Source organism: Myripristis murdjan, chromosome 13, assembly GCF_902150065.1.
Source record: "Myripristis murdjan chromosome 13, fMyrMur1.1, whole genome shotgun sequence".
In the NCBI taxonomy this organism is placed as follows: Eukaryota; Metazoa; Chordata; class Actinopteri; order Holocentriformes; family Holocentridae; genus Myripristis; species Myripristis murdjan.
In genome coordinates, this window is record NC_043992.1 from 13161566 (window position 1) to 13175101 (window position 13536).

The 13536-nt window shown below is 40.5% G+C and overlaps 1 protein-coding gene across 1 annotated transcript in view; it reads right to left on the bottom strand.

The window, feature by feature from the left end:
• Nucleotides 1-4924, bottom strand: part of LOC115370535 (solute carrier family 12 member 9) — a 58509-nt gene extending 53585 nt beyond the window's left edge. The window contains exons 1-2 of the mRNA XM_030067566.1: nt 4246-4924; nt 724-858 (exon numbers count right to left, since the gene is read on the bottom strand). Coding sequence (XP_029923426.1) covers nt 724-858; nt 4246-4465 — 355 coding nt within the window. The 5' untranslated portion in view covers nt 4466-4924. The remainder of the gene's footprint in view (nt 1-723; nt 859-4245) is intronic.
• Nucleotides 4925-13536: the final 8612 nt, after the last annotated feature.

Consider the following 13536-nt stretch of genomic DNA (forward strand, 5'->3'; position numbering starts at 1 on the left):
GGAGGTTAAACGTGATTGCATGCGTTTCAATGCCCAGACGTTTAGGCCAAAGAAAACGAAGGAAATGGCTGATCTAGACTGAAAAGTAATACTGATTGTGATTAATTACTGGATTGCTGGTGAGTTGGCAGAGCAGCCTCTATCTCAAAACACTGACAGTGTCTTATAGTGCAGATAATGAACAACAGGCTCCATTCACTCGCACACAGAATGCCACACACACACACACACACACACACACACAAACACACAAACACGCTGAACCAGATGCAGCGCTGGAATGAAGAAAGAGAACACACTAGGGAGGCAATGAGTGAGTCTAGAAGTATATCATGGATTTCGACGATTGATCCGCTGTATATGTTGATGATGCTACGCTTATACGACATGTCATGTGCAGAGGTCATGTGACACTGTGTGTGGATGTGTGTGTGTGTACAACACTGTGCCAGCTTAACAGAAAAAAACACCCTCAGATACTAATACTTAGGCTGTTAAACATCATCAATTTGTAACGTTCACAACTTATCTGGAGAAAAAAAGCTATAAATTATCACCATTATAGAGCCAGAAATGCAAGCTACATCACCAGTGGCTGTTTAGCTGTTGAGAGTTTTTCCATTAGCTTCAACGGATGCTGGCATGTAACTGCATAAGTGTGTCTGCATGTGTATATGTATGTGTGTGTGTGTGTGTGTGTGTGTGTGTGTGTGTGTAGGATACAATAGGCTCCCCCGGCATCCAGAGCTCCATTAGTGGAGATGGCACAGACAGAGAGCACAGTCATACTGATGATGAAGTAAGCCACCAGGAACATGGCTATAGCCTGGTACAGCCCACACTGGCCCACCACGAAACCTGCAGTCAGAGACACACACACACACACACACACACACACACACACACACACACACAAAATGAAAGCATTAATACATGGGAACTTTCTTGGCAATAACATCAGTGTGTTTAAAGAAGGAAGTGGAGCCTTCCTGGAACACACCGGTCTGACAGTAATGGATATGCAATGTGCTCTCCATATTAGAGCCATATCAGTTTACACTGACTCATAACATTTAGATGTTCACCTGCTATATAGCCCCAACACACATCCACACACACTAGATGCATTATCCTTTTAAATGATGATGAAGGCTTTACCGGGCGCTTGTTCATCTTCAGGGAAATTAACAATGGAGTTGACGAGGTCTACTCTTAAAATGCAGTATCACACCAGTCTGTGCCTCTATGAAACATACACTAAAATCACAGATCAGTGCCTTTACTATTAATTTTCCTGCAGTAATCAATATATCCCACTATGTTAAACAACTATTTTCTCACACTGTGATTACCAGTGTGGTGTTGCCATAATCAAGGGCTGGTTTTATCAGCATGAATACTACATATGTCACATGCTCACATTCAGCATAACCACAGCAGTCTCATGGGTTATAGTGAAGTAACGCTTGATGGAAGGGAGGCAATGTAGTGTACAGTAGGGAAATGAGTAAAAATGTAAACGGAGCAGTCGGTGATCTGTAAAAAGGTGTCATGAAGCAGTTTTACTTTGTGTCAGCGTGAAAAAAATAACTTTGAAAAATAATGTGGACAATATTAGGTGTATTGGGGATATTTTGAGCCAAGGTAAATGTACCATCAAGCTTGGATCTCAGGCCAAGCTTAAATTTGAAGTTATATCATCTGGTGTTTAATAACGTCTTTGTCACCTTCATGTACATGTTGTGGCTTTCATGACAGAATTTTTTTTTTACAGTAGTTTCACATCCACAATGAAGTGTTTTCTAGTTCCTCTAGTTCTACTATGAGTGTGCGTGTGTGTGTGTGTGTGTGTGTGTGTGTGTGTGTGTGTGTGTGTGTGTGTGTGTGTCACAAGACTGGGGGGGGAAACGAGAGGGAGACAGAAAACAACTTGGAGGTAGAACAGGGAGCGAAACACTCACTATTATGAAATTCACAACCAAATCTCTCTCTCTCTCTCTCTCTCTCTCTCTCTCTCTCTCACACACACACACACACACACACACAAACACACAGACAGACACACACAAATAAACAGTGTCAAGATAAAGTGGGGAAGAGCAAGTGAAATTATTCATGGAGGGCTATTTCTAAGAACTTCTTAGTTATCAACAATCTCCAATTTTTGCTATCAGAGCAGAAATCCTAACCCGTGAATTGCGTGTCATATGAACGTGATTACTGGCTTGAGACGAGAGGTTTTCATGGGAAAAAGGAGCCTTTATTCTGTTCCAGTGGATCACCAAATGCTTACTCTGCTATATTAACCTCAGTCGTGCTCTGTGTTACATTCAAAGAAATTCTTCCTCACAACAAAGTTGGCATGGTGCCCCGAGTCTAGCTGCAGGAGTGCACTTGCAGAAAGCAGCGGGGTTTCCTGCCCACTGATCACTTCACTCAAAGCAACATCGAGTCTATCCCATCTTCAATAGGGGTTGCCACTAAAGGAAGTGATGGGTCATCCTTTCACAGGGCTTCTCAACTTCTCCTATTCTCCTAAATGTTAGTGAGTGTGTGTGTGTGTGTGTGTGTGTGTGTGTGTGTGTGTGTGTGTGTGTGTGTGTGTGGCAAAGTTCCCAATTCCACAAGACAACAAAGTGTCAATAAACGCCGCTGGCAGGCTTTGTGCATGAGTGAGTCTCAACGTTGACAGACAGGTAAACTACCAGTCAGCACTGAAAGCATGTTTTGTGTCACTGAGGTTGTATTTCACTGAGTTAAAGCAATACTCTTATGTTTTGGGGAAAATACCCTTTTTACAACTTACCCAGACTGAGACAAGATGTTTGATACTGTTTTACCCCGAAGCTGTTTTATTTACACAATGTCTCATTTGTATTGGAAATACAACTCTAGGATTTTTTTTCCCCTTGTGTCTCGTGCAGTGATTGGCGCACCACTGAAGGTATTTGCACTGCATTGCACTGCTGAAGGTAAATGGATCATGAACTGACTCGTTTTTTTTTTTTTTAAAAATCCAAGATGTGTATTTCAAATTCACACGATAATGTAAATAAGAAAGCTTTGGAGTTGCTGTAAGGTTTATTTTTTCATTTTGACAGAGTCAGGCTAATGACTCCTATAGACATCAAGCCTTTATGCTAAGCTAACATGCAATGCTACCCATAGGAACTGAACCATTGGACGTACAGAGGTGAAAATGGTAGTGAAAAAGTAAGATGGAAAAAGGGTGTGTTGCCCCAAACGTTGAAGTATTCCTTTAAAGTTACACAAGCTGACTGCTGTGAAATGAAAGGGAAATCAGATGAAGCAGACGGGACTTTATGCTTCCCATCTGGAGCCACAGTGAGAGGAGTCAGTAACACACTGTCTGTAACATGTCAATTTACTGTTCAGTTTAACAGCCGCAGCAACAACAACACTTAACATCAGTGCACTCACAAAGCACACATTGTGTTGTGGCATCATAATCAAATTTGTACTGTAAACTGTTACGGCAAGTTATTACATCCTGAACTCTGAAGTGACCAGAAATGCAAGAGGTTTGTATTGTGGAGTCAGGAATCATTTTCTGGTTTGACAGTGACACTGCAGAGCTGGAACAAACAGAGCTGCTACAAAAACAGCGAGAACTTCCTTATTAAGCCAAGATATGTGTATGAGATATAGTGACTTAGGTTACACTGAAAGTACAAAATATCAGGGGCTTCCTCCTGGTCGAAGCTCCTAGATCTCAGTTGTCTAAAAATCTAAAAATCACTGGCCTGCTTCTCTTTATCTACATGGCCTCTGTAATGAGGGGAATCAGCAGGGGCCAGGGGGTAATGGCTTTTACCTGGGTTCACTTCATCAGTATACTGCATGAAAAGACCCAGGATTAGTGTAACATTTTGTATCGTTTTATTCATATTCACATTCATTGTGATCCATGTCTCAACCTTCAGAGGCAGTTCACTGCCCACCACCGTGGCTCATGCATTTTGACAGCCAACAGAGGAATAACATGAGGCATCAGTGGACATTTTACTAGGTGATGCCTGGTGATTGGTTTTAATGCCGAATAAACCAGAAGGTCCTCGCACTTGCTAACACAACTTGAATTATGTTCAGCAACGTATGTACTTTAGCTGCTGGGCAAGGAAGTTATAAATTGTATGATTTTTGAATGGAGTTCGGCATTCGTCCGTTGAGAAATAAGAGAACGATGCGTCTTTTTAAAATTTCTGTCTTAGCATCAGCACTCACCGATTCTGAGAAACACCACCACGCTGAACATAGACAGCAAGGTGGGAATCACAACACCGAAGAAGGTGGACAGTTTCTGGGGCTGCCGCGGATGGGTGGACTTCCGCCTGGGGATGACCGGGTGCTGCTCCGCGGTCTGGCCCGCCGGAGCTGCCCTCATCTCGGACTCATTGACGCTGGTGGACAGGCGGTAGTGGAGGAGAGGAGTCCGCTCCGTCATGGTGAAAGCTACATCTACCAACTCTCACAACTTCATAAAGTGCTTCTGACAGCCTCTAAACAAGTTGTCACGTCAGCTTCAGCTTGGCAACCTGACTCCAAATCACAGCGACACACTGATTTAGCACTACGTTATCTCTCCAAAGCCTTGGCTCGGCTATCCAGAGTGCTCCAAATATTTTTCTCAGAAAGTGGGAATGTTAATCAGTGGTATGTCCACATTGTCAGTCAATAAAAACAGCCCTACCTCGACAGTGCAGGTGGTAATCGATATTCTTTCGTTTTCAGCAAAATAAATAAATGAAACGAAATCAAATGAGATAAACGTCCTGTAGCCGTCTTGTCAAAAAGTAGGAATAAAAAAATCATCTAAAATCCACTAGAGCTCCAAAACTCTTTGCCGTTATGGCAGTGGCTTGCTGTAAATAATTTGCAACAAACTAAGGGATGGATTCATCATGTGACGATTATCAAGAAAGACGCAATTACACACTTAAGTTCCGGTTGTAGCCTTCAAAATAAATTTCTATTTAAGACAAGTTGAAAATTAAGACCAAATTCTTAAGGCTATCACCAATGCACATAGACTCGACCATAAGATGTTGGATAATGACTTCAAGGGATTTCTGCGACATTTAAAGTGCCTAATTTAAACAATAGACCTGAATGAGCCAGTTGTTCCTTGTATCGTACTCATTATCAAGCGTCAAATCACTATGAGGAACTGGCACTGCATGGAATTAGATATGTCAGAATATGTCCCCAGTGAAATGTCCTGTGCTTGTCACCTCCAGGTGCATCTCAAAAAAAGCCGCTATCAAAGCCATAACACCTCAGCAGCAGCCGAGTATTGAGTGCATAATGAACATACTTTTCAGAAGGTCCACATTTCTGAATTATAAATCCTTTTTAGGTTGGTCTTATGTTATGTTCCCATATTTTGAGATACTGTTTTTTGGTTTGTTTGTTTTTTCATGAACTGTAATCATCAAAAATAAAACAAAAAGGCTTGAAATGTTTCACTTTATGTGCAATGAATCTATGATATGTAAAAGATTCAATTGCGATCAAATTGCGAGGAAAAAAACGAAATTCTCCATGACACTATTTTTTCCCGATGCGCCTGTACACGTATTACGCTAAAAAAAAAACCCTCTACTTTTCTTTTGAAGGCAAATCCCTTAACTTCCGGTGTTGCTGTGCCTGCCTGTGTGAAAATTGACGCAGCTGAGTGCCGCTGAGGTTTTCCAGCCTGTTGCACTCGATCATATGATCAGCTCCGCTGGGCCAATCAGAGTGCTGCGCTACGCCAACCATGAAAGCGTCAAGCCAGACACAGGAAACACCTTCAGAACGAAAGTTAATTATTTGGTCTTCAAAATAAAAGAATAAACAAAAACTAAAAAAAAAAAAAAAAAAAAAAAAAAAAAAACACACACACACAAAACAAACAAACAAAAACATTATGGGTTCCCAGGGAAATCAGGAAAAATGAAAGAGAATGGAAGAACCTTGCAACTAAAAAAATAATATAAAATATGTAGGTTGAATAATATGAGAATAATAAAATACTCATCCCAGCCTGTAGGTTGATTAATAGTCATTATGTGTAGCACTTTTTGTTATATTTGGCACTGCATGTAGAAACTGGAATAAATATGTAATGTTTAGCAAGGTCCTTCCAGCATTTTTTTTTTCAGTCTTTGTGTATTTATGTAGCCTTTAAAATATGACAAGTATAGAGCATTTTTCTGGTGATTTGTTTTGGCTGACTGACCCCCAGATAGTGAAGCTACAACTTTTAAGGAGTAGCTGACCGTGACTGCATGTAGGTTTAATAGGTTATAAAAAGAATTGTGTATTTGTTTCTATTTTATTCCCGTTAGAATATATCCTTTATTTTCACTTCTGTATTTTGTAGTACTCATAAAACAGGAACGTTGCAACAGGTGTTCATCAGTAAGGCTTTTATTTTGAACGTCCTGACCAGAAGTCTTATTTTTTATCTGTTAGTTTCATTTTGTGACAAAACTTTGGTCCAAAGGGTAACAACATAATTTACAATTCTGAGAGAATCCTGTTTTTTTTTGTTTTTTTTTTCACAGTAATTCAGACATGAAGATCCAATCAGGTTGGCCTGGAAAAATGTTCTGATGCAATGAGGACCAACCCCCGCACGCACGCACGCACACACACACACACACACACACACACACACACACACACACACACACACACACACACACACACATCTGAAGTCCTCTCAGGTAAATAAATAACAAATTAATGAAACAGTAATGAAACATGTAAACACACACACACACACACACACACACACACACACACACACACACACACACACACAAACACACTTGCTTTTATGAATGATGAATGATCTATAAATCAATGCCATAATGAGCACAACAGCACTGACATGGATTTTCACCATACACCATCTATATACGATCTATAAAAAATAATAATAATAAAAGACCCAATATGTTGTTTCTAATTCAAACCTAAAATGCCTCTCTCGCATATTGCATGCCCCTCTTCCTCTGGAAAGACAGCCAATTAGAATCGCTATCCAAGTAAGTTCTCCCTCCGGCCAGCACTTAAATACATCCAGTCTGTTTAATACTCATTAGAGTTACATTAGCTCGCTTCTCACAGTCTAACAGACAGATGGACTGGAATGTTTTCAACAGCCCATCCGCTTTTTTTTTTTTTTTTTACACCAGGGGAAAATCACTGCACAGATCAGTATCATGCACTGCTCATCCACCACCAACAGAGGGCGCTAAAGTCACAGTTTTCACTACAGGTGACACCATGAAAAGGTTATTGCCAGCCAAGTGGCCCCTGGTTCTCCTGTTTGCTTTCAGTCCTGCACTGGATATTACTAATGTGTGATGTGCAGTGCGTCAGTCATTTGGTGACTAAGTGTTAATGCTGATATTCAGTGCAGAAACTGGTTATCCTGTCCTTTCCCACACTGTTTTTTTCCCTGTATGACTGTTGAATGTCAAAATGATGAAGTTCTAGTTCTCGCAACACTGATATTTTGGATAGATGAAACATTTTCTACTGTAAAACTGCAGTGCTGAAAATATCTCAGTATTATCTCAGGTTGCATACACCTTTCCTGTTACGAGAAAAAAAAAAATCACTAAATAACAAAAATGAACCCAGAAATGCAAGGCTCATCAGAAGGCACTGATTTGATTTTGTTCAGGTTTTCAGGTAGTGTCAGCAGTAGAAATCTTACTAGAAATTCTTACTCAGTTACAGCTGGGTTGATTCTACAGGGTGAAACACTAAGTAGCAGCTTCAGCTTCAATTGAAAAACATTAGCAGAGAGGCACACCAGTCGAAACCTAATTCAGGATGAAGTTGTCCCATTTATCTTTCATGCAGGCTGGGTCGTCTTCGCCTAAAAGCAGAACAACAGACGATTTCAGATTGTGTCCTTTGAAATTCCCACGACTGAATCCACTTCTGCTCCTCTGTTCTCCGGTTTTGTCCGTGACAAGCAAGTGTCCCCGTGCGTTACGTGCCCTCTTGGTCCACATTGTCCTGCTCCTCTGCTGTCCAGATCCTCAACTTGCAGCACAAACAAGGTCAGATCTCCATTTAGCAAAGCGCCGCCGAGGCCTTTCCTTTTAGTTTTACATGTGGATGACGAGAAGGTTCATCTGTTTTCCCACAGTTCTGTTTTTTTCCTCCTTTCTTCCTTTGTTTTCTTTCCTTACATCATGTGCGGAGGCCCGGACACATGTCACTCTGGAGGTCCGCGATGAGGGATTCCAGTTTCCCCTGGAGCAGCTTTTGGTAGCGCTGCAGTGCTGCCCTCAGGCTCTGGCTGGGCTGGTTGGGACAATCGGCTTGTGCTGCAGACTCCCACACTACAGTGGTGTTCCCCTGTGAGGGCCAAAAACACACACACTCAGTACACAATATATCTTACATGCATGAGGGTTTGACTCATGGATTATTCAAAGCTGATGCCAATACTGTGAGTTTTTTTTTTTTTTTTGCACATATACAACAAAGCAGCAGAAACACAACAGAAAAGAAGGAAAAGGTGCAGGTGAGATAATAATGAAAAACAAAGTCTGGCAATTAAAACTGGCGATTTAGCCATTTACATGTATTAATTGTTTCACCCTGATTTTAATTTTTCTGCATTTCTTTTCTCCCCTACTGCTGACTTTGCAAAATATTGCTGCCTCTGGTGATAAATGGGTTGGCTAGGGATCCCAGGCAACTTCCGGGGCAAGAAAGTACCACGAGCACTGACTCACAGCGTCTCCATAGTACAAAGTTACCACAGCGTATCTGCCAGGAGTTCATCCAGACTCTAAGATTCATTTGTACAAGCAGCTTGTTACGTCCTGCATTCTGAAGTTAAAGGCAGACTATGTAGTTTCAAAGCGGAGGGCACATCACTTTGTTCTGATGTGGTATTAGACAATGAATGCCAATTAATTCTCAAAGAATTTAACTTATATATGCCTCATGCGTTTTGCACAACTTTTTTACTCCTTTGCAACCCAAAATATAAGGGCATTTTGCTCATTTTTTAACGCTTTTGTGGACATGTGATATCAAAATATTGGATTCAAGAGATGTTTAGTGTCGCATCAGTGCCATCAGTTGTCAGAGCTCGATCTGTGAACCTAAACTGTTTTATCCCTCCTGAAATGCACAGTCTGATGATGCCTACTGGATGTGTAAATAAACAACAATGTGGTGTGTCAGGAAGTGAGATGATATGCTGTGATATGTCAAGTTCCATGAAGCGAGTCAAGTGTTTATTTCCTGTGTTTTGTCTCTTTCATTTCTGTGTGCTTATTATTATCACCATGATCAGGACCATCCCCCTTTACCTCTTTACCTCAACTGTACTCTAACCTTAACCGAGCGGTGCCTAAACTTAACCAAACTGCGATCGATTTGATGCACGCACACCACGGCTTACGGCATATCTCCTGCCACCACTAGGGGCGCCAATTTAGGAAAAGCTCCTGAGTATTAGAAGGTAGGAAACAGACGACCTATGTGGTTGTTTGGGTTGGAGGATGTGTTGGTTTCATGTGGACCAATGCAAACAATGCAATGCAACACATTTCATTCTCAAGCCCAAACTACCAATGACAAAGCAGTACTGCAGTATTTAGCATGGTGGTACACTGCAGAGCCTCTTCACTTAGACGCTTCAGTTGGATCTCTGCTGTAAATAGCTTGTTTAACCATAGGTGGCATACACTGTGCCACAGACCTGTTGTGTTGATTCTGCATTTTTCGGGTTGCAAATACATAGGTAAATAAAAGTCACAGGTTATGTTAATGAATTCCTATTGAAAAAGCAAATATCAGCCTGATGTGACTGCAAACTAGTGTATATTGGTCTAAGTCCAGTGTGATTTTGTGCAAATGATCCAGATGAAGGGACACGGTCTGCTTCAAAATATTGTTGATAAATGTGAAGAAATGCAGAAAAAAGTAGGATGGTTTTGCTCATTTCACAGCAATATCTGTGTGACTGTGTGTGTGTGTGTGTGTGTGTGTGTGTGTGTGTGTGTGTGTGTGTTTTCCACTTGTTCAAGTTGTGGCATGGTGTTGTAATGAGGCAAATATTCCATCGAATTCGGAGGCAAAGTCAGCCAAAAGAGGTGAGACAGTGGCACAGATCGCTGCCAAGTCCCTACCCAAGGCTCATTTTGATCCTGCACGTAAACGCAACCAAGAACATTACCTGTATTGTTTTTTACATAAGTGGAAACTTTTTTTTTTCTCTGTGTCAGTGTCTGCACTACGCTCTCATGTTGCAGCAGAGAGACAAACAGGCAAACTGGACGTCTTGTTGCACTGGGATGATATAATGACAACAAATTGATCTGAACTGAATTATAGTTTTGCTTTCATTTTAGTGGAGTGATTTCATTTTAATGGAGAAACAAGTGTGCCAGTAAGTCAGTCTTCAAATCTGATAGCACAGCCGCATGCATACCCACGTGTGTGTGTGTGTGTGTGTGTGTGTGTGTGTGTGTGAGTGTGTGTGTGCATGTGTGTTACCTGTTTGGGAAACCTTTTGACTATGAGGATGTCATTTCTGAGGCGATGCTCCAGTTTCTCTAACAGGGAGGTCTGACAGGACAGAGAGACCTGGCTCTTTACATCCTTCACCCCGTCCTGGAGCACCTTCAGGGCCCTCACCACCTCCACACACTTCTGCTGGAGCTGGAGAACACACACACACAAATGGTCTTTGAATTTCAATCATCTAATTCTGTCATTTAAAGTTAAGTGTCAGCACATGTAACTGCCATGTGAGCAAAAATGGCTCAGAATTGGAATAAATATGATGATGTGTAACAGGCTGTTCAAGTATTTCTAAGCAACTCATGACGCCTCCTACACTTCCTGTGAGAGCTTTCGTGAACAAGAAACAGCGTCTTGTAAACGTCATCTTAAATCATTCTTTTATAGGAAAGCATTTACAAACGCCTGATGTGTTGATGTCTTTTACTATCCCACTTTTGATAAGGTTATAGTTTTGTATAACTTGTTCCCTCTCTTTTTTGTGACCGTTTTTTTTCTTTTTTTCTTTTAATTGTTGTTTTTAATTATTTTTTACTTATTATTATGATTACAGTTGTCCCTTGCTATAACGCGGTTCACCTTTCGCGGCCTCACAGTTTCGCAGATTGTTTAAACAAGAGAGGAAAGTTAGAAAATGTTAATGCCTGTCTGAGAAAAGTGTATAAAGTGTGTAGTGAGGGGTCTTACAGCCTTAAAACATCTATAATAATTGTAAAAAAATAAAGCTGACTACTTCGCGGATTTCACCTATTGTGGGTTATTTTTAGAACATAACTCCCGCGATTAACGAGGGACCACTGTATTTCTGTTAATCACTTTGTAACTTTGCTTATAAAAGTGTTGTATAATAATAATAATAACCATCATCATTATTATTAGCCCTGAATGTTTTTGATTGCAAAATCTAAATGCCAAGTCAAGTTCTGTGCACTTCTTCCAGTCTGTGCTTGATAATGAACGATGTCTGAAAGACTTTATGGACATGTGGGTGAATCCAAACTGAAACAGTCGTTTTCATGAGTCACCTTTCAAATCATGCCATCTTACATACCGATGAGTGTTGTGTAATATGAGTCAGGAACAACCAATAGAAAGTGGCCTAGATGTGATTTTACTACTCAACTGATTTTTATATCAATGAGAACAGCAACAAAAAACACACTGAATCTGGATTTTTCGAGTCTGATTTGAGCCACTTTCATATGTGCTCCTCGTTGTTCACTGATGGTGGATAAAACAAAACATGGAGGATTGCAGCAACAACGACAGCGAGACAGGAGGAGATATTTCAACCTAAGCCCTTTTGTGCCTTCTTGCCTTAAACCTGAACAGCTGTCACAAAACCACTGTTACCACAGCGAACCATTCAGGAGAAGAAGGCCTGCATCACTGTTTCATTAAATGTGATGATGGACTGATGTGCAAATGACATTTTGAATTTTTTTGGTATTAATGTGTATGCTAATTAAAAATGTGAGCATGTGGGCTCACAGCAGAGCTCTGCTCACGGTGATGTCAGATATGGGTCACACACACAGATGAATGTGAGCAGTCGAGGCGAGAAGATTACATGTGAGAAAAAGTCAGAGCTGGGTCACTTTCGGCGGCTGTCTGAGCGGAGCTGCCATGCTGCCAACCAACAGCCAGCAGAGCATGTCATCGCAAGAGAAGATAAACCAAGAGGCTGTGTCTCCTGTGTGCCAGCTGCTTGACTGAATGATTAGCAAACACTGCTCTCGTCATGTTGCTCAATTCTGCCGAACAATCAAACTATAACCCTTCCCATAAAAAAACGCATTATTTTCAGCTTCACTATTGTTTCCCTTAAACATCACACACGACACAAACAAATTAAAGCGAGAGTTTGAATTGTGATGCTCTGTGTTTTCACAGCTATGATGTAGCATGGAAAACTTTAGATCAGCTCTCTAACACAGCACAAGGGGTGAAATAATCAGCTTCTTAAAACAAGCTTGTGTAAAGTCATGTTTCCAACAAATCGTAAATTTACTGTTCACTTGAACTAATGCCAAGAGTGAATTACTGAATTATTGAATTATTTTGAGGCATAAATTTTGTTTGAGTGAAAGTTAATGATGTTTGGATTGGATTTAATTTATTTTCATTGAGAGAATGAAAAAGAAGAAAGCAGAAGAAGAAGGAATACTTCATCGATCCCCAAGCGGACACTTGCTCAGTTGCAGCTGCAGAAAATCTTGAGAGAAAAATATTTATAAGCATAAGTAGAATTATAAGAAAGGAAAAAGGAAAATAGGATATGTAAAAATATGTGAATTAGAAACTTGGAAAAATATGTGCATTATGTAAAAAAGAAGAAGAAACTTCACTTATAAAGCACCTACAAGAAGAAGAAGAAGAAGAAGAAGAAAAAGAAGAAAAAAAGGAAGAAGAAGAAATGTTATTTACAAAGCCTTCTCATGCCACAGTGTAGCTCAAAGTGCTTTGCAGTAAAAGAAGGATCCTTATTTATAAAGCATTTTTTCATATAAATGGCGTCTTTACAATAAAATAAAAATGAAATGCTTAATATTAAGACACAAACACAGAAGCCAAACAAATTAAAACAAGGAAATTTACTTTTTATCATCTGTATTCGTTGATGATAACTGTGTTTATAACCGTGTTAATGATAACTCTGTTTATCTTATTTACCAGAACTGATTCAGCAATGCCACAAACATACCTGCCTGTTTTCTAAGTGGTGTGTGTGTGTGTGTGTGTGTCTGGGTGTGTGGCTGTGTGTGTGTGTGTGTGTGTGTGTGTGTGTGTGTGTGTGTGTGTGTGTGTGTGTGAGACTTACAGTTTTTCTTTCCCAAACTGATTTATGTATCTTTATACATGGCAACTGGAGAGGCGAGGGCAGCATGTCTGAGCAATTTTGGCGATCCTGGGTTCATGCACACAAAAGTTTGGCAGACACACACACACACACACACACACACACAC